General features: G+C 50.6%; 1 protein-coding gene across 1 annotated transcript in view; it reads left to right on the top strand.

The window, feature by feature from the left end:
• ARHGAP27 (Rho GTPase activating protein 27) overlaps window positions 1-20,855 on the top strand; it is a 43,630-nt gene that overhangs the window by 8,356 nt on the left and 14,419 nt on the right. Inside the window, exons 2-8 of the mRNA XM_042782877.1 lie at window positions 17,506-17,913; window positions 18,070-18,252; window positions 18,565-18,645; window positions 18,910-18,990; window positions 19,364-19,431; window positions 19,724-19,814; window positions 20,303-20,407. Of these exons, the coding sequence (XP_042638811.1) occupies window positions 17,506-17,913; window positions 18,070-18,252; window positions 18,565-18,645; window positions 18,910-18,990; window positions 19,364-19,431; window positions 19,724-19,814; window positions 20,303-20,407 (1,017 nt within the window). The remainder of the gene's footprint in view (window positions 1-17,505; window positions 17,914-18,069; window positions 18,253-18,564; window positions 18,646-18,909; window positions 18,991-19,363; window positions 19,432-19,723; window positions 19,815-20,302; window positions 20,408-20,855) is intronic.

Below are 20,855 nucleotides of genomic sequence, written 5' to 3'. Positions count from 1 at the left end.
CTCCCCATGACTCACCTGCAGCCCCAGGCTGGCCCAGGAGTCCCGCTGCCCGGCCTGTGGCCTGGCCTGTGAGAGAGCAGGTTCTTGGGTGTCCACCCCCCCAATCCTGATACTTACCCCACATTCCTGGCTACTGAGAGGCCTCCCCACCCACCCTTCCACCCCATCATCCTCTGAGTGATCTCCCTTCCTCGAGCCTGGGTCTCCTTACTCACCTCTCAGTCTCTGGTTCCCTTTAGCCCCTGGGCCTCTGGAGATGGGCCCTGTGACAGGCCCACTTGCCTCTTCCCTTCCTTCCTGAGGCAGATCCTAGCAGTTGACCTCACCTCAGCCCATTTTCTCTGTTCTTCCTGGAGTTGCCTGTGTCCAGTAGTGGGAAGGGATGAATTGGCAGCCCTGATGAGCTGTCAGTGCTAGGCCCTGGAGCACACAAGGTCCATGATCATGACCAAGGGGTGAATAATGATTGGGAATGTGGTCAGGGCTCCATGCTAGGGTGCTGGGGGCATTTGGAGCTGGGTCTCTGCTGGAGGGTGACAGGACAGTTGCTGTTGGTTGGTGTTGGGGGGACATGGGGCTTCCAGGGCTGGTGCTCTGGGACCCAGGAGCCCAGAAACTCTTGCTAAGATTGGGGAGATTCTGTTTCTAAACTGAGGAGGGATTGTGATGTGGAGGGGATTTCCAGCTCTGCTTCTTGGGCAAGGGGAGACCTGTAGGACCATCTATCTAGCTCAGGCTTGGGGCTTTTGTGGGCCGCCCCCCTCTGCATCCTCCCCTCCTCCCAGCTGGTGATCCACTCTGAGACCTCGAGGTTAGTGAGTCAGGGGGTCCTTGTCTAGGCCTCTGTGTCTGTCCTGGAGGGTCCAAGAGACTTGGGCCCGAGAGAGGTAACAGACAGTCCCTGCTTCCAGATCCTCCCAGCCATCTTCTTCCTCATCTACACAATAAGAACACATTTCAGCCTTGTCTGAACGTGCAAATTACTATTCCCCCTCTATAAACATAGTTTAATCCCACTGCAAATATTACAGGAGAAAATTTCAGCCTAGTTACTGTCAGTGTTTGGTTTTGGCCCGTCCATTCTGCTTTCCTGTCCATGCTGATACGTTGAGGACTGTTACAAACATGGGGCATCACAGTGTGACAGTTGTATGTTCTGCTTTTTCATTTAACATACTCATTTATTCAATAAGTGCCAGGTGCTGTACTGGCCACTGGGGACGGCAATGAAAAATAAGGCATGGTCTTTGCCTCTACCTTCGTGGTCAGGAGGGGAGGCTGACAAGCAAACCGAGTTTCAACATGGTGGGTAGATGTGTCTGCAAGGTATTGTTGGGAAGCACATTGGAGGAGCCCCTCCCAGGATCTTGAGTGGGGAGAGGAAAATCTGGGAACACTTCCTGGAGGAGGAAGGTGAGGTCAGAGGTGAATCCTAAAGATTTCTATAATTCAGCCTCCTGTGAAATCCTCTGGACCTGGTGCCTTTTCAGTGGCATGTCTTTTCTCCTCAGTGGTAACTAGTCTGTTCAAGTTTCCCACTAGTTCTCTGGTTCCTTTTGGCAATTTGATAATTTACCAAGGAAGCATTCCTTTTCTCTAGATCTTCACTTTTAAAATGTACTATGAATTTTTTTTTGTGTGTGTGTGTGACCAAGTAAATAATTTTTCTGTTTTTTGTAGACATAGAAAAATTGTATATTTTCTGTTTAAGAGATGTAAGTTTCCATGTTTATCAAATTAAGTTTATTGATTATATGATTCAAATTTGCATTTTCCTCTATGTCCTTTAAAAAAAATAAAGGTTTAAAAAACCTTTCATTTTATTCTGATAGAGATGTAGCAAACCTCCCACTCCAATGCTCTCTATAAAGTTCTTCTTATACTTTTAATAGTTTTTGCTTTTTTATATTTAACTGAAATGGTTTTGGGAGATAGAAATTTTGACTGTTTTGTCATCACAAGTTGTACCTTTGTGTCATGTGGTGTTTTCTGCCTTCATTAGTGCTTTTCTTCTTAAATCCCACCTGTCTGTTACACTTCTGGCCAGTCTTGCTCTTTATTTTCTGGTATTTCATTGTGTTAGATTTTGCCCTTGCCTTGTATCTCTCCTTATCCTTTTATGTTCAGTCATTATCACTTTTTTGAAAGTGGATTTCTTGTATGTATCCTATCACTTCACTCTATTTTTAAACCCAGCTGACTCTGGCCTGTTAGTGGGAGAATTTAGTCTATTCACTTTTAACTTAACAACTGATAAGCCTATTTGATTAGCCTGTTGATTCCTTCCTTCTCCCCTTTCTTGGGGTTCCTAATCAAATACACATTCTGTAGACACATCATCTACCCCTGGATGGGTTTTCCTTTTTCTCAGCATCTCCATCTGGATCTCACAGAATGCTGTCTGTAGACTCACATCTTTCTCAGCTTAGAGAAATTTGCTGCTTGATTATTGTATGCGCCCCCACCCCCGCCTCTGCTTTCAGAACTAACATTAGGGCCTGAGGTCCTCAGCTCCTTGTGTTTTCCCTCTTTATTTCTGTGAGTTTGGTTGTCTCAACGGGTTTGTGGTTCTTATTTTTAGGTCAAGTTGTCATTGAGTTTGAGTTTGATTTGTCATTGAGTTGAGTTTGATTGATTCAATGGGTTTGTGATTCTTATTTTTAGTTCAAGTTGTCATTGTCTCTCTAGCAGCTCTCTCTTGCTTTGGAAAAAATTTTAACTAGGTAATCATATGGTTAGGGAGCTCTGGTAGCATAGTGCCTAAGGCATTTGACTGCTAACCAGAAGGCTGGCAGTTCAAACCCACCAGCCGCTCCTTGGAAGGAAGGTTGGGAAATCTACTTCCATAGTGATACCGCTTCGGGAACCCAAGGAGGGGTCGCTATGAGTCAGCTCTGACTCGATGGCAAATAACAACAACAACAACAATCATATGGTTGGGAGCTCTGGTAGCATAGTGGCTAAGGCACTTGACTGCTAACCAGAAGGCTGGTGGTTCAAACCCACCAGCCACTCCTCGGAAGGAAGATGGGGCAATTCTACTTCTGTAGTGATACCGCCTCGGAAACCCAAGGAGGGGTCGCTGTGAGTCGGGTCCGACTCGACGGCACATAACAACAACAACACAACAACAATCATATGGTTAAAAAATAAAATCAAAACAATGTAAAGAAATGGACAGTGAAAAATCTCACCCCACACACCCCTATTTGCCATCAACCTAAAAGTCATCACTTTTATTAATTCTTTCTCTACCTTTCCAGAGTTTCTTTGTGCAAATACAAACTATTATTCGATGACTTGATTTTCTGTCTCTTACCCAAAGGAGCTCTGGTGGTGTAGTAGTTAAAGCATTCAGATGCTAACCAAAAAGTGGGTAGTTCAAACTCACCAGAGGTTCCGGGGTGCGGGGGGAGGAGAAAGATGAGGCTGTCTGCTTCTGTAAAGATATCAAACTCTCAAACTCACTGCCGTCGCATTAAATCCGACTCATAGTGACCCCTCCTTGGGTTTCCAAGGCTGTATCACTACAGAAGTAGATTGCCTGATCTTCCTTCCGAGGAGTGGCTGGTGGGTTTGAACCGCAGCCTTCTGGTTAGCAATCAAATGCCTTAGGCACTATGCCACCAGAACTCCTTCCATAAAGATATATAGTCCTTGAACTATTAGCTATGTCTGTGAAGCGGGGAGTGTACCCAAGAACATGTATAGGGTTGGCAGACAATGGTCCTGTAAGTGTATTTGTATGATGTGAATTCCCGGGTGTATAGTAGAGCTGACAAGGGACAAGGTGTGGTCACTTCTTGATCACAGCCAGCTACCCAGAGGGACTGAGTAGTTGAACCTGTGGGCTCAGGACCACAATCACAGGGGACATCAAGCTCAGTTGGCATAACATACTACACAAAACATCGTTCTACCTCCTACTTTGGTAGCGACTGGGATCTTAAAAGCTTGCAAGCAGCCATCTAGATGCAACGATGGGTCTCTCCTCATCCAGAGCAAAGGAGAATGAAGAAAACCAAAGATTCATGGAAACAATTAGTCCTAGCAACTGGTACACCATGCTATCCACAGCCTATAAGATTATGAGACCAGAAAAACTAGATGGTGCCCAGCTACCACTGTCAACCACTAGGAGAGGGATCTATGTAGGAGATCCTGGATAGAGAGGGAGAACAATGTGGAACAAAACTCAAAATCATTTGGGGAAAATAAAAAAAAGGGGGGAACCAGGTTTGCTGGTCTGATAGAGGCTGGTGGAACTATTGAGACTATGGCCCCTAGCTGCCCCTCAAGTCTGGAATTGAACCCACACCTGAGGCTTCCAGCCAAACAAAAGACAGGCATATGAGTTGAACATGTACCTGAGGTAGATACACTCCTTGGAGAGAACAATCATGGGAGAAAGAAGGGCTGTTTATGCACAGGGAAACAGCTCAGGGGGGCAGGAATGCATGGAGGGATGGACACAGGGAAGAGATAACTATCAGGAGGAAGTGGGAGGGGAGCTGTTGCACTGTGGTAAATTGTGGTCAATGTCATGAGACAAAGTATATGTGAACTGCTGTATGGAAAGTGAATTTGCTCTGTAAATTTTCACCCGAATCACAATTTAAAGAAAAAAAAAAAGATATACAGCCTTGCAAACCCTATGGGGCAGTTCTCCTCTGTCCTACAGGGTTGCTGTGAGTAGGAATCATCTCGATGGCATTGGGTTTGTTGTTGTTGTTTTGTTTTCTTACACAAAGGTTGTATGCTGTGTACCTTGTCCTGCACCTTGTTTACGGTTGCCTTCTTGATTTAACAGTGTTGGACATAGAGAGTATCTGTCTCCTTCCTACAGCTGCCTGGTTTTCCATTGTGTGGATGTATCATACTTCACTCAACAAGTCCCTGCTGATGGACACTTGGATTGTTTCCCATCTTTTGGTCTTACAAACAATGCTGTAATGAATAATCTTTCAGGCATGTGCAGGTAAATGTAGGATAAGTCCCAGAAGTAGGGTTGCTAGGTCAAAAGATAAATGATAAGTATTTGATAAAATGAGAGTTTATACCAATTTTCTCTCCCACCAGCACAAATGAGAGAACTTATTGCCCCCATAGCCTTGCCAACTGAGTACCGCCAAATGTTTGTTTTCTGCCAATCTGATAGGGCTGTTTGTGTTTCTTTTTCTGTGAATGGTGTATTTATAGTTTTTGTCTTGGTTGTCTTTTGGGTTACTTGTCTTTGTCTTACTGATTTCTAGAAGCTTTTTCTATCTTAGGGAAAGTAGCCCTTTGTCCACGGCATAAGGTGCAGTTTCCTTCAGTCTGTCTTTTGACTTTGCTAATGTTTTTCATTTTTTTCCATAAAAGTTTTCTTAAAATACATTAATGTAGTCAAATGTATCAGTCCTTTATTTGCGTGATTTTAGATTTCAGTCTTTGTTTCAAAGGCCTCTTTTTTGATGATTTTCTTTGTTGTTGTGTTGAGAATATACACAGCAGAGCACACACCAGATCAACAGTTTGTACAGATGCAGTTCAGTGACAGTGACTACACTCTTGAAGTTGCCCACTGTTCTTACCCAATGTTTCCAAATTGTTCCCCCTTGTTAACAAACTCTCTGCGTCCTAAGTTTCCTATCTAATCTTTCAAGTTGCTACTGTCGCTCTGATCTGATACAGGTAGGTCTTAAAAGAACACAGTGCTTAAGGGAGATGTTCTTTACTGCTTAATCTATACTGTTATTTGGCTTAAAGAAATTTCCAGGAATATTTTTGGTCTAAGATTTAAAGATTATCTCAGGGAAATAGGGGCTGTAGGGGTTCATCCAGACTCAGTGGCGCCAGAAAGTCTAGATTCCATGACCTCACTTACGTAAAAAGACAATAACAGGCAAATGTATAGAAACTAAGGTTTATTACTAGTTACCAAGGGTAGGAGGGAGCGGGGGGAGGAAGGGGTTATTACTTACGGAGTACCGAGGTTTGGTTTTCTCTGATGGAAAAATGGACTGATTTTAATGTAATTAATGCACAGCTGATTAATGTATTGATGTCAATGAGTTGAACACTTGTAAAAAGCTGAATTGGAAAATGGTGTGTCACAGATATATTTACAACAATGACAAAAAAAAAAAAAGAGTAGCTGCTGGGGCTGCTGTGTAGTGTAGGAGCCAAACACCTCATGGGATTTGGTTTCTTGGGTTAGAGGGTTAGTTCCTTTTGTAGTACCTGGGGTCTTGAAAGCTTACAAGAGGCATCCAAGCTACAATTGGTCTCTAGCTGCCTGTAGCAACAAAGGAAGAAAGAGAGTCAGGAATACAAGAGGATATGGAATGTGCGGCTAATTGCCTCCATGAACACCTGCCTCCTTTGCCATGAGACCAGAAGATGGTACCTGTCTGCTATTAGTAAACATTTTGATCAAAGATTCTATAGAAGAATCCTTATCAAAAGGGGGAAAATGTAGGACAGAATCTCAAATTCTCAAAGCTTCTTTTAATATAGAATTTTGCTTATATTTTCTTCCTTGACTAGTTTCATGGCTTTATTTATTTATTTACATTTAAATCTTGAATCCTTTGGACCTTCATCTAAAAGGTCAGTGTGAGATGAAGGATGAAGATCCAACTTATTTATTTATTTTTTTTTCTAGATGACATCACCTTGTACCGACAAGGTCATCTTTGCACATGGTGTCCTCACTGTGTCCCGGGGCCTGGCTATAGTGGGGTCTAGTAGCAACAGTCTAGTTGTTTGTCTCCTCTGCTTTTCTCCAGCCACTGAGCTGCCAGAGCAGTGGAGTTTATTTGTCATTGTCTGCTCACTGGGCTTGGTTGAGCTATTGGAGTACCCCACTTATTTGGGGGCTATAGGTCAGAGAAAACTCAGTAGGCCCTGCCAGTGGGCCTGTGGGGCTGGACAGCACCTGCTCTAAAGGTACCAGCAGGAAGTCTCTGCATCCTGCCTCCTCCCCTCTCCTGGCCTTAGGGGTAGGGAGTGTATACCTTAACTACCTAATGGTTCCCCCTCAGCTCCCAGAGCAAGGAGTCGGGTACCTGGCCCACCTTGCCTTCCCCTAAGTTCCCCATGGTGGACCCAGTTGGCCCCAGGGTTCCCTGGGCCTTCACCTGTGCCAGCCAGGCCCTGCCCCAGCCACTTGCCCCAACTATGGCATGGGCCAGGGCAGTAGAGGATTGCCGTGAAGAAAAGAGGAGAAGCAGATGTATAAGCCATTATGTTCCCAGAATCCCAGCCCCAGCAAACCAAATGCGTTGCCATCAAGTGGCGTGTGACTCATGGTCACCCCGTGTCTGTACGGTGGAACTGCTCTGGAGGGTCTCTCGGCTGCAGTCTGCAGATTACCAGGCATTGCTTTCTTGATGCCACTAGCTGAGTTCTAAGCAGCAGCCTTTAGGTTAGCAGTTGAGTGCAGACAGTCTGCCCCACCCAGGGGCCTCGCAGCAGCAGAGCTGAATCTTAAAAGGAAAGAATGTACTTTGTCCGTGAGGACAAAGGTTGAGGGCGGGAGGAGCTGGGAGGGAAGGCCTGTTACCAGATGAGAAATAATGAATGCTTCTGTCTGGTAGTAACAGTGACCATAGAGGATACAAAGAGTTCGAGGAATGTTGTTTTTTCTTTTTTTCTTTTTATTATGACAATTTTCACATATTTAGAAAGTTTAAAAAAATAAATTGTAAAATACAATTTTACTTGCTACCCACCCAGATCTAGCCATTGACAATGGCCATGTTTTTTTTTTTAATCTTTTTTTTTTGCTGAGGAATTATAAATACTAGACATTACCATATTTCACCCCTTAGACCTTCAACACACAGCTCTAAAAAATGGTCCTTCCTCCATAACCACCATCCCATCAGCATTGCTAACAAATTTAACATGAATTTCTTATAACATCTAAAACCCAGTTTTCCCCAATTACTCTAAAAAAATCTCTCTCACAGTTGGTTTGTGTGAACCAGGGTGCAGCCAAGAGCCTTGTGTTGCATTTGATTGTCACCTAAATCCCTCTTGGACGACCCCCACCCTTTTCTCCTACTAGGACACTGGCTGGTGGTTAAGGAGACCAACCAGTTGCCTTGCAGAATGCCTGTTTTAGATGTGTCTGTTTGCTTCCCAGCAGTGGTAGTGACATGTTCCTCTAGCCTCTGCATTACTTGTGAGCTGATAGTTCTGAAAGGGTTAAACCGAACACCAAACCCATTGCCACCCAATTGATTCTGACTCATAGTCACCCTATGGAACAGAGTAGAACTGCCCCAGGGTGTTTCCAAGGTTGTCATCTTTATAGAAGCAGACTGCCACATCTCTATCCCATGGAGCAGCTGGTAGGTTCAACCCACCACCTTTTGGCTAGAAGCTGAGCACTTAACCAGAGCTTAGGAAGGCCGAAACAGGAGGCCCCGTGATGGACAATGCAAAGGAAGCAGGAGGAGTCAAGGATGACTCCAGGTCTCTGCTTGAGCAACAGAGGGGATGCCGAGTTGGGGAAGTAGGAGGAACGAGTTGGAGGAGGAAGATGAATTCAGTTTTGGGGACACGTGGTGGGCAACTGGTCATAGGAGCCTGGAGATGGAACGGTGAGTTGTTTGTTAACTTAAAGCAGGTTGTGGGAACCGCACATTCCCGGGGGAGTGGAATGAGAAGCAAAGGTGAGACCCCAGGCACTCACCTTTGAAATGGATAGAGGATATGAGGCCAGACCCCAAGAACAGAGAAAGAACAGTGGGAGAAAAAGAGGGGAGCAAGAGGAGCTGTGAACTGAGAAAGCCCAAGGGGGAGAAGATTCTAAGGAAGAAATGCAGGAGATAGGTCAGTCCAGGGGAACTCTGGTAGCATAGTGCCTAAGGCACTTGACTGCTAACCAGAAGGCTGGTGGTTCAAACCCACCAGCCACTCCTTGGAAGGAAGGTTGGGCAATCCTACTTCCATAGTGATACTGCCTCGGAAACCCAAGGAGGGGTCGCTATGAGTTGGGGCCAACTCAATGGCAAATAACAACAACAGCAACATGTCAGTCCAGAGAAGGATGGAAAGCATCCATTGAGTTTGTCATCAAGGAGGTTTATGATGTCCCTAAGTGGACAGAGAGAAGGTGGGGGTGCACACACTCCTTCCAGAAGCTGATTCAGAAAAGGAGACTAGGAGTAAAGGGGGGTGGTGGTACAGAGCTGGGTTCAGGGAGAGCACTTTTTCTTTTAAGGGTGGAGAACATGAGTTTGTTGAAATTCCAAAGAGACAGAGGGAATAGGGAAGGAAAGTTTGGAGATTTGAAGTGAGGAAGTTCTGAGTAGGTGGAAGGCAGTGGGATCCCCTGGGCCCAGATTGGGCGGGGGGGCCTTGGCTTAGACAGGAGGAGGAACTTTGTGCTCTTTGTCAGAGGCAAGAGCAGGAAGGATGGGTACAAGTACTGTGCAGATGTGCATGAGGGGGTGGCCAGGAGGTGACCCCTCATCATACTTCCCTCCTCCCAAGGTTAGCCCATAACTGGGGCCTTCACCAGCTGGGAGGTTCCTCGACAGCCCCAGCAGGCCTGCCTGGGTCTCTGCCAACCTTACTCAGAGTGCAGGGAGTGTGAGCCCCGGAAGGAGCCCCACCCCAGATCTCACCCCACCCTGGAGGAGCAGGCCAAGCAGGCAGCCCCATGAGGTCATCCAGAGGACAGGGGCAGAGTCCAGGGCTAACAAAACCCAATCGAAACCCAAATCCAGCAAAGCAGAAGTGTAGTCAACTTTCTTCCCCATGTCCCCATGGGTGTGGGAACTCAGGGGCCCTGTGAGGGAAGACTAATGACAGCCCCATTGCACAGATAAAGAAACTGAGGCCCAGAGACACAAGGGGTTGTCCATAGAGAAACTGGGCAGAGTCTATACAAGGGCCCAGGTCTTTGGACTCCTCCATTCTTTTTCCTTTGAATCATATGAAGCTCCTGCCCCAAACCAAGAGAGGAGTCTCAACTAAGACTAAGATTATATTGGCATCTGATATGCACCCATGTAATGAGATTACTGTTGACAGAGGCACCTCAGCCAAGCTGCACATCAGAATCACTGGAGGGGCCTTTAAAAATACTTTGCTGGGGCCCCAGTGCAAACCAGTGACATCAGAGTCTCTGGGGCTGGGGTCAGGCATGGCTCCCCCAGTGCTCTGAGGCTTGAGGACCAGCACCCTGAGGCATGACCTCTAGCTTCCCCACTGCTCATGGTGGACGCCCAGCTCTGGGCTTGCCAGGAGTGCATGGAGAGAGTGAGGACCAGACTCTGCTGAAGGAAAGGCCAGGGGGAGGGGACGACTCCAGAACTAGACTCCTCATGTGGACACGGTTGCACTCCTTGAGGCACAAAGCATAATTCATTCCTGCTCTCCCTTCACCTCGGCCTGAGTGGCACAGCGCAGGCTCACCGAGCTGGTAAAGGGCTGTCATGTCCTCTCAGCAGTCCCCTAAGCCAGCTCCTCAACTTGAGTCTCTGGTTTGGGACTTCTCGTTTGCCTCTGGCCCCACATAGCTGATAAGATTTTCCTATTACACCTGTCCCACCACTTCCTGTGAGGGTTTTGGAGAGAAGGAGTGAGGACAGAGAGGTGCAGCTGGTTTATTCTGGTACGTCCCTGCCCTCCCTCCACCATGTGCCTCTCAGAGGCATGCCTGCGGGTGTGGTTGAGGGAGGAGGACCCCACTGGGAAGCCACTGTGGTCAGCACCTCCTCTCACTGGGGGAGGGGAAGTCCAGACAGGGAGGCCCAAGGAGCCAACCTCTATGACCAAGAGCCAGATAGTGCCGGGTGGAGTTTGCTTGGTCTCTGCAGTGAAGAGACCTGGTCCCTGAAGTGTGGGGCCAGAGGTCCCTGCTGCCCCCTGAGGAGATCACTGGGACACCCCAGCCATAGGGACCACGCCCCTTGCTGTAAAGGAGAAGCGGTGAGATGCTGGCTGCCGATTCTGGGGTTTCACCTGCACACTGTCCCTCCTAGTCCCTGCCACAGAGAGACCCTGTTCCCCTGTTATACCTGCAGAGCAGTGCCGGGGGCCCGGGTTCCACTCCTGTCCCTCCCCTTGCCACACCCAGCCCCTCCCTGTGGTTCAGAGTTTCTGATTGCTCTGAAGTGTAGGGTGTTCCTGTCTTCTGGGCCTGGCTCACTCTCCTCTGGTGACCTCATGTGTGTCTCTGTGTGTGTATGTGTGTGTGTCCCTGTCCCTCAGGGTGGGGGCAGTGTGATATGTCACGTGTGTGACAAGTTTGAGAGCTCCAGGCTTCTTTGTGTCCCTCCAGCTCTTTCCCTTGGTTGGGAGCATGAAGGGTGGGCCAGTCTGTTCCTGGGATTCTGGATTTCTGAATCAGGGCACAGAGGATGGGGGTGAGGAAGTGATACAAGAACTCTTGAGTACAAAGTAGGGCATAGGACCCCAGGTTGCTCAGAATGCACCAAGTGTCCACGCCCCAAATCCATGGCATGCCTGGCTCCACTTAGATGTCTCTGTCCTGAGCCCAGAGTAAATGCAGGAGACAAGAGGCCTGGGAGACTTGGATGGAGGTGCAGGGAGAGCCAGGCTGGGGCAGGAGGGTTACGGAAATGGAAGAATAGGAAACAAAGGGTCTAGGGTCTAGGATGGGAAGGTGGGGGTCAGAGCTGGAACTGGGAGCAGGGCAGCCACTGCAGGAGAACGTTCAGGCTGCTGAGTGGGTGGCCAGGGTGTTGCTGGGCTGGAGAGTAGCACCTCTCAGGGAGGTAGTGAAGTCAAGATGGTCCCCAGGGGCTTGGAGGAGGGGCCACAGCTTCTTATCCAGGACATCACTGTACACAGCCGGTGTCTGAACACCCATCGGTGTAAAGGCAGGTGAAGCCAGGAAAGGTTCTTACCTGGGGGGGGAGTTAGTTCCTGTCCCCCTTCTCTGGATTTTTGGAGGGCATGCAGGGGCGTCCAGGTGGGGTGGGCATATATGGGTGTACAGGCAGTGAGTGTCTTTGGTATCTAGTGCTGCTATACCAGGAATACCACAAGTGGGGGGCTTCACCAAACAGGAATTTATTTTCTCACAGTTTAGGAGGCTAAAAGTTCAAATTCAGGGCACCAGCTCTAGGGGAAGGCTTTCTTTGCCATCTGTAGGGTAAGGTCCCTGTCTCTTTTCAACATCTGTAAGTCTGGTATCCTTTAGAGATCTCCATGTGTCTTGACATCAATCTTCCCCTGGGTCTAGGAGGTTCTCAGAGCAGGACCCCGGGTCCAAAGGATGTGCTCCACTCCCAGCTCTTTCTTTGTGGTTCTGAGGTCCCTCTTTCTCTGTTTGTTTCTCTCCCCTTTCATCTCCTGAAAGGTAAGCAGTAGTGCAGGCCACACCCCAGGGAAACTGATCAGAGCTGTGACCTGAGCCCAGGGTGTTACTTTCCACTCTAATCCCTTTACATCTGATTGGCCCATCACAACAGATCACGTCATGGGGGATAATTACATCATTACATAACTGCCAAACCACTGAGAATCTTTCAACCAGACACATATTTGGTGGGAGAACACAGTTCAGGGAATGACTGGTGGGCTGGGTGTGTTGTTGTTGTTGTTATGTGCCGTCGAGTCAGACCCGACTCAAAGCAACACCTCCTTGGGTTTTCCAAGGCAGTATCACTACAGAAGTAGATTGCCCAACCTTCCTTCCGAGGAGAGGCTGGTGGGTTTGAACCACCAGCCTTCTGGTTTGCAGTCAAGGGCCTTCAAGCAGTACGCTACTAGAGCTCCTTGGGCTGGGTGTATAGGGGTGCATAGGCAGGTTGGGAATATATCAGCACATGTGTACACACAGGCAAGGGCAGGTACATGTGGGTGCACAGGCAAGGTGGGCTTATGTGGGCATACACAGGCAGGAGTGGGCACATGTGACCAAGGCCAGAGGAGGCAGACCCAGGCGGGCAGGTGGAAGACAGTGGTGTGGTCAGAATCCCACTTTTCCTCCTCATGGCTGTGGCCAGCCAGGCCCAGACACCAGATCCGTCTGGTGCCACATCTGCCCAGACCCCTTCCTCTTTCAGAGCCCACCTTCCCCTACCACCACACACACAAACTTCCTTTTTCTCATCACATCCTCTGGGGGCCTTGAGGGAGCTGGCGGCCACTCATTGTCCTGTTTCTTCCTCAAGAGCCAGACAGGGGAGGTCTGTGGGAGCCCAGGCACAAGGACCCACTGCCCCTCTGCTTGTCCCCATCTATACAGCATCGCCCCGCACCCCTTCCTTGTGGGTCAAACGGGCGCTTCTCTCTGTGGATCCTGCACCAGGGCCTCGTGTGTCTGGGGTGATGGTCAGAACACTCAGCAGGGCAGCCCGTGGTGCCTTAAACAAACAAACAAAAAAAAAAAAACCCGTTGCCATCGAGTTGATTCTGACTCATGGTGATCCCATAGGACAGAGTAGAACTGTGTCATAGGGTTTCCAAGGCAGACTGTCATATCTCTCTCCTGCAGAGCAACTGGTGGGTTTAAAGTACCTACCTTTTGGTTAGCAGCTGAGTGCTTACCCACTGCACCACCAGGACTCCAAGGAGGCATAAAAACACCCTGAGCCAAGGCGGCCCCCACCCCCACCTCTATCTCAGGCAGCACTTCCGCAGGCCTGACAGGAAATGGGCTGGAGGCACAACCTCCCGCCATCTCACCATCTTAAGATAACTTCTTGTTTCCCTATTGCCCCCTGCCAGCCCTGGGGTTGTACCCTTGGCTCCACCCCCCAGACCTTCCCAGGGCTCTGTCCCACGCACAGAAGGCAGGATGGTGGACATGGTTGCCCAGCTGACCAGAAGGCAGAGTCGGGCCCTTCGGGGACAGGTAGGGGACTCTAGCATTAGGGGGCAAACTCAGCCTCTGTCGGGGATGGTCAGGGGGCCTATAGAGACAAAAGGACCCCTGGGGGCCATCATCCTCTGGCCCTGGGGTAAGCTGGGGTCTGAGGCAGGGGTCTCATGGAGTTGGGACTTCCAACTTCTCCTCTGAGGCCGTGAGAAGGGGGTGAGAGGTAGGGGGGAACAGGGTGATGCTGAGAGGGAGTGGGCAGCTGATGGGGAAAGGCAGGTCTGTGCCTTCTTGTGGACACGGGGAGGAAATTGGAGACAAAAGGGGCTGCTGCTGTTAGGAAGTGCTGGGGGGCCAGCAGCAGGGTGTGGTGAGAGCCAGACCCCTCTTGGTTCTGTCCTTTGGCCTGAGGTGGGGGGCTACTTCTCTTTCCTACACAGTGTCCCTTTTATCTCTTGGATACGGCCAGGCCCCCAGAGCCATTGGTACCCTAGTCAGGCCCCTGTTCCTGGGCTCTGTCTGGCTTTTCCCTGGGCCTCCAGGAGTTGGGGGCAGAGGCCCTGCTGTAAGCAGGGTGAGCTTCCCCTCCAAGCCAGAGGTATGGGAGGGCCTGTGCCCACCAGGCCCTGGGAACTGGTCAGATCTGGCTGAGGCTCTGCCTGAGAGGAAAATGCCACTACCCTAGCACTGTGGGGGCTCTGCTGAGAGTTCTGGGCCTGAAGGGGGCCTCTGGGATGCAGCAGCCCAGCTCCGTCCATCCGTCCATAGGGCTGCACATCTTGCAGCATCCGTAGCAGGGGGGTTGGACTCCGCTTGCTCATTTCCAGTGATGGCCACTCACTGCCTCTCGAAGCACCCTGTGTCTCTGGGGCAGCCTCAAACTTTAGAATGTGCTTCCTTCAAAGGGGCACTGCCCTGTCTCCATTTGATCTGCACCGTGAAGCCCCACATTGTGTCTCTGGATCTTCTTTTCCTCGTCATGACAGCCCCGTCACGCTGGGAGCCCACACTTCTATCTCCAACATCTGCTCTGTACCTGCTAGGGCTGTTCTGTGTGAGAGATCCTGGTCAGCTCCACCAGCCTGGGACTCCCTGTGGACTCAGAGCCACGGGCAGCAAGCAGCCTCGCTCCTTCGTTGGCTCATCCACGCCCCCAGGGACCCTTCCAACCCTGCCTCAGGGCTGGACACAGCTTCAGTGGGTCCAGCTGGAATGAGTAGAGATGTGTCTGATTCATCCACTTTGCTCCACCTCCTGCCTCTGTCCTGGCCATCCAAGGAGTCTCCTTGTTTTTTTGTGGCTCGAACTCTCATTCTCAGAAAGTTCTTGCCCAAACCTAACCTTGGTCCCTCCCTACTGTCAGATGCACTTGTTTGTTTGTTTGTTGGCCACAGGAAGTGTTTCAGAGGCTCTGCTATGTGTTGTGGGGCATCAGAGCACCTGCTGGGGGGCAACTGGGTTCAGTTAGTCAATCTGGGTCTTGCTTTCCATTTTTTGGGCAGAAAAAGTAGGCAAATGGTTAGACACACCTTACCAACTACCAAGGCAGAATGCTGTTTGGTGTTAACAGCAACAAGCAGAGGTCCAGAGGATTAGACCTCTCATAGGAGGGAGACAGGTTCCCCCAGGAGAGGCTTCTGAGCCCAGAGCCAGTGGTTGGGCAAGGTTTGGCTAGGCTGGGAATAAGGCAAGGGCATTCTAGGCCAAGGGAAGCGCAGGCAGGGAGGGAGATAGGCAGCCATTTCTGTGTTTTAGGTGGGGGTGAGCCATCTGGTGTGGTTGGAATACTGGATGCCACATGAGGGCTGCAGTGGGAAAAAAGAAAGGAGAAGTGAGGTCCTGTCTCTACCACACAGGAGCTTCGGTGGGCGAAGGGGGGGGGGGGTTCCCAGCTCTCTCTGCCCATGTGTCTGGGGACCTACAGCCTTCATAGCCTCCCCGTCTAAAACAGCAACACCCCCTTTTTCTATCCCATTCTGGTTTTGCTCCTTAGCAGTGATGATCAGACTATCATCAATGTGCTGTATATTTGACTTATCATCTTGTTTGTCTCCCTGTCCCACTCCTTCCTGTCATAGACTCACGTGCATTAGAGTGTCAGCCCTTTGGGGGCAGGGATCTGTGTCTGTTCCCTGCTGCATGTCCAGGGCCTGGCCCAGAGCTGCGGATCTTTGTTGGACTAATGAATGTTTCCTTAGGTACCTGCCTACGGTCCTTGAGGGAGACAAGCTTCCCTTCTCAAGAAGTTTATGGCTTAGTGAAGGGGTCACAGTCAACAGAGAAATTCCTGTGATTTTTTAAAAGGTCTATTGTAGGAAGTTTTGAGGTTGCAGGAAAGTTTAAAGGAAAATAAAAGGAACAAAAAACAAATTCAAACCCTATAATAATACTGCCAGAGATGACCTCTGTTAGCATTGTTGAGGGTTTTTTAAAAACACACAATTGGAATTAAGCCAAGTTTACCGTTTTGATTGCTTTTTTCCCTAGAGTATTATATATTCTTGGAAAATAAAATTTATCCCAAGATGCTATTCTTTTGAGTGGGTTCTGATAATGTAGTTTTCTCTCCCGCTGGTGATGGTGCTGGTTGGGGTGTGGTGGGCACACAGGAGGGATGGAGCAAGGCACCTCCCCTGGTTATGGGAAGAAATTCTTGGGAGTGGTCTTGAACCTGACACCTGAGCTGAGTCCTAAAGGAGGAGGTGAAATCAGCCAGGTGAGGAAGGGATGGGTAAGGGCCTGGCAGGCCTTGAATGAGCTGAGGCCTGGAGGAGACACAGCTACTGGAACTGAAATTTGAAGGCAAGAGTCAAGGAGTGGCAGGTAGTGAGGAGGAAGCTGAGGCAAGTAATGGAAGCTTCTGTTGAGGCTTGACTTTGCCCTCAAGCAGCCGGGAGCCATGAAGGTGTTAAAGTGTGGGAGGGCCCCACAGTGAGGCTTGTATTCTGTGCTACCGAACCTCCCAGCCCATTGCCACCTTTGACCTTTTTTTGCACCTTGTTTCTCCCTCTCATGAGTTTCTCCTCCCTCTCTCCTTGCTTGTAATTGATTCTGAGGCCTGCAAACTCCACATCCCTGAAGTTTTAGCCCAGGCTTTCTGGGCTGGGAGGGAGGCAGGGGTGGGGCTCTCAGTATTGTTGTGAGGTGCTGACTAGTCAGCTCCGACTCATAGCGACCCCACATACAACAGAACGAGGCACTGTCCGGCCTGTGCCATCCTCACAATCCTTGCTAGACCTGAGTCCATCATGGCAGCCAGTGTCAGTCCATCTTGTTGAGGGTCTTCCTCTTTTCCCCTGATCCTCTGCTTTACCGAGCATGTATACTTGGCTCTCGAATGGTAGGGCCCTGCCACCCTGTGACTTGAATGGAGGCCATGGGAAGGAACAGGTTTCAGCCCATGTCACTGTTCTCTGAGTGCACTGGGGTGCGCAGCTGTGAGAGTACTGTTATCTGTTTTATTATTATTAATAAATAACTAATGCAATTTTCCCACGCATCTGGGGAACCTCAATACTATGCAAACCACTTTCGGGAACATTTCCTCATTCTCTCTTCACTGTAACTTCCTGAGCTGGGTAGGGCAGAATTTTTACAAGTGGGGGGTCTGAGGTAATGTGATTGTCGGTAGCCCAGGTGGCAAGAGGCCGAATCGGGGCCAGAATCCAGGTCTGGATCCAGAGCTCTCCTGAAAATCCTCTTTCTTCCTCCAGCAGGTAGACGAGCCCTCGGAGCCCGTGTACGCGAACATAGAGCGGCAGCCCCAGGCCACCTCCCCGGCCACGTCCGCGGCCCTGCGCCGCAGCTCCGTGTGGGAGACGCTCACGGACGCGGGCACCGGGCGCCCCTACTACTACAACCCAGACACAGGCGTGACGACCTGGGAGTCGCCCTTCGAGGCTGCCGAGGGCGCCGCTAGCCCGGCCACCTCCCCGGCGTCGGTGGGCAGCCGCGAGAGCCTCGAGACTGAGTGGGGCCAGTACTGGGATGAGGAGAGCCGCAGGGTGTTTTTCTACAACCCGCTGACGGGGGAGACGGCCTGGGAGGACGAGCCTGAGGACGAGCTGGAGAACGAGCTGGAGATGCAGCCGGGCCTGAGCCCCGGCAGCCCCCGGGACCAGAGGGTGAGGGGCGGGACCTTATGTGGAAGGGCGGGGCCAGAGGTGGGCTGGGCTGGTTTTGGGCGCCTCTGACCCTGCCACTGCTCCCCACAGCGCTAGGGACTAGAGGGTAAGTGGGCAAGGCGGGGGTCCTCTAACAACATCTTCTGCTTCCTGCAGCCTCCCACTCCCGAGACTGACTACCCAGAGTCGCTGACCAGTTACCCGGAGGAAGACTATTCCCCGGTGGGCTCCTTCAGTGAGCCTGGCCCCGCCTCTCCCTTGGCCACGCCCCCCGGCTGGTCGTGTCATATGGGCACTGACGGGCAGACCCTGTACACCAACCATTTCACCCAAGAGCAGGTAAGGGCAGGTGGACAGATCCCAGCTCCCGCTCCCCTGTCTGCTCTCTAGACAGCTGTGTGAAGATTCTTCCTCAGGCCTTCCTCATTTTTTGCTGCCTGTCATCAGGCTTTCCTGATGTTATGTCCCTTCTTCCCCTTAACGCTGCAAACTGCAGCTCCCCTACGGTCCCAGCCCTCCTAAGACACTGCAGTCACCAATACCACCCGTGCGCCAAACTCACTGGCACTATCCTGGACTCTGGTTGGAGGGATCCCTTTCCTCCCCTCTCATGAGGTGGGCCAGGAGCCCTGACCCTGTCGCTCCCCACAGTGGGTGAGGTTGGAGGACCAGCATGGGAAGCCATACTTCTACAACCCAGATGACGCCTCTGTTCGGTGGGAGCTGCCCCAGGTAACCACCTGGGGGAGGGAGAGTGTTGGGGAGAGAGGAGGGGGTTGTAAATTAGTTTCTTCCTCCCCTGGAGTTCTTGGGTGGTGCACATGGTTAACATGCATGGCAGCTAACCTAAAGGTTGAAGATTTGAGCAACCAGAGGTGCCTCACAGGAAAGGGCTGGTGATCTAGTTTTGAAAAATCATACTGTGGAGCACAGGGTCGCCATGAGTTAAAACCGACTCATAAGCAATTGCTTGTTTCATTTTATTTTCTTCCCTAGGTCCCTGTCCCTGCTCCTCGAAGCATCCACAGATCTAGCAACAGTGACACCCCAACCCAGGCCAGTCCCCCTGAGGAGAAGGTGAGGGGGCATGTAAGCTCTGGCAGGAACCCCCATGGAAGTGTGGGGGGGGGCTTTTGGAAGTCCTGGGGTAAGGAACTGTGCCTGCTGTGTCTGTCTCCCCCACAGACCCCAGCACTAGGCTGGGCTGAGGGAACCCAGGAGTCTGGGTCTGCTCAGCCCCAGAGCTGGGTGAGGTTGAAAACTGGATAGATCTCTCTCTGCTGCTGCTGCTGAAGCAAATGCCCCACCCTCCACCACCAGTCAGGGGGCTGTGCAGGGTGACCGTTTCAGCAGAGACTCGGGCCCAGCCTGTGGGGAGTTGCTGGCTGATGGGAGACCAGCCGCTGCCTCCTGTGGTGCACCCCATACTGCCTCCTCTTTCCCCTCTAAGATCAAGACCCTGGACAAGGCAGGCGTACTTCATCGTACCAAGACAGTGGACAAGGGAAAACGACTCCGGTGAGAGTCTGTCCGTACCCAGGCAGGGTGGTCCTTAATAATGACGTTCACTGAGCTCTTCCTATATGCCAGGCTCTTATTAATCCTCATAGCAACTTCATAAGAAGTCCTGTGAGGAAACTGAGGCACCAAGAGATAAAGTGACTTGTCCAAGGTCTCTTGGCTACAGGGTCTTAAGAGTTGGGAGTCCACCTCTCTCAGTCGGGTGCCCCAAGCTCTGTGCCGTGCCCCTGGGGGTGGTTAACACTCTGAGGGGACCTCAGCAAGTCCTGCCCAACCCTTACCAACCTAGGAAGAAACACTGGAGTGCCTCCTGGACAGTGCTGGAGGGCGGTGTCCTGACATTCTTCAAGGAGTCAAAGACCTCAGCTACAAGCAGCCTGGTGAGGCCCAGGCCCCCAAGGCAGGGACCACCACATCTGCTCCCAACCTTAGTGGGTCTCTGTCTAATCTGGCTTGTCAAGGGCTAGGACAGAGAAGTGTGAGGTGTCAAAGAGCTGGGCCTTTCAGGGAGGGGGCAACACCCCTAGAGTCAGCCCAGGATAAGCAGGTCCAGCCATCATGTGGGTGGAGAACAGTCCTTGAGTGTGGACCACTCCAGCTCATGGGGATGGGACTACATCCCTTCCTCCCTTTCCCTTCCTGAGTGGGCAGCCAGCAATGGACAAACCAACTAGTAGCCTTCATGGTTAAGAAGAACCAAGCTCCCCCAGAGTTGTTGCCTGGCCACCAGTGGCTCCATCCTCTCCCTAGAGGAGAACTAGAAGGAACCTGGTGGGTCAGAGCTGGGGTACTAGGATAGGTCTGAGCAGAGGGCTCCCTGTAATGGTGCTCCCCGTAATGGTTCTCCCCATTCTTCTTCCCTCTTCAGAAGCAGCCTTCCAAGCTCTCCACCCCTGAGTACACAGTGGAGTTGAAGGGGGCCTCTCTTGCTTGGGCTCCCAAAGACAAATCCAGCAAGAAGAACGTGCTGGAGGTAAGTGGTGGGAGTGGGGAGAAGGAAGGAAGGAGACTGGCTTTGCCAGTTCTTGACCCCAAGAGTGGTAAGGAGTAGGGGTCTCTGGGAGATGAACTTTGTCATGCCAAGAAGGGCAGCCCTCACCCTGGCTACTCACTCTGATAGGCCAGGATGGGAAACCTGCTCTGCCTGCCGAGACCCCAGCTGCCAACTGGCCTGGGTCCCCAGTAAATGAACCAGAGCAGTGGACATGCTTCTTAAGCTCCCCCAGAAGAGAGGCCAGTGCGGCCCAGGCAAGGGTCCTTGCAGTGCAACATCCTTCACACTCCAAGTTTTGTCTTTTATTATTATTATTATTATTTTTTAATTTTATTTTTATTTGGGTGAAGATTTACAGAGTAAATTCACTTTTCATACAGCAGTTCACATATACTTTGTCTCATGTCATTGACCAAAATTTACAATG

This window comes from Orycteropus afer, unplaced genomic scaffold (genome assembly GCF_000298275.1).
Source record: "Orycteropus afer afer isolate SDZICR_OR568_19922 unplaced genomic scaffold, OryAfe1.0 scaffold00495, whole genome shotgun sequence".
NCBI lineage: Eukaryota > Metazoa > Chordata > Mammalia > Tubulidentata > Orycteropodidae > Orycteropus > Orycteropus afer.
The sequence above is the reverse complement of the archived record's forward strand: the minus strand, read 5'-3'. Positions and strand labels throughout refer to the sequence as shown.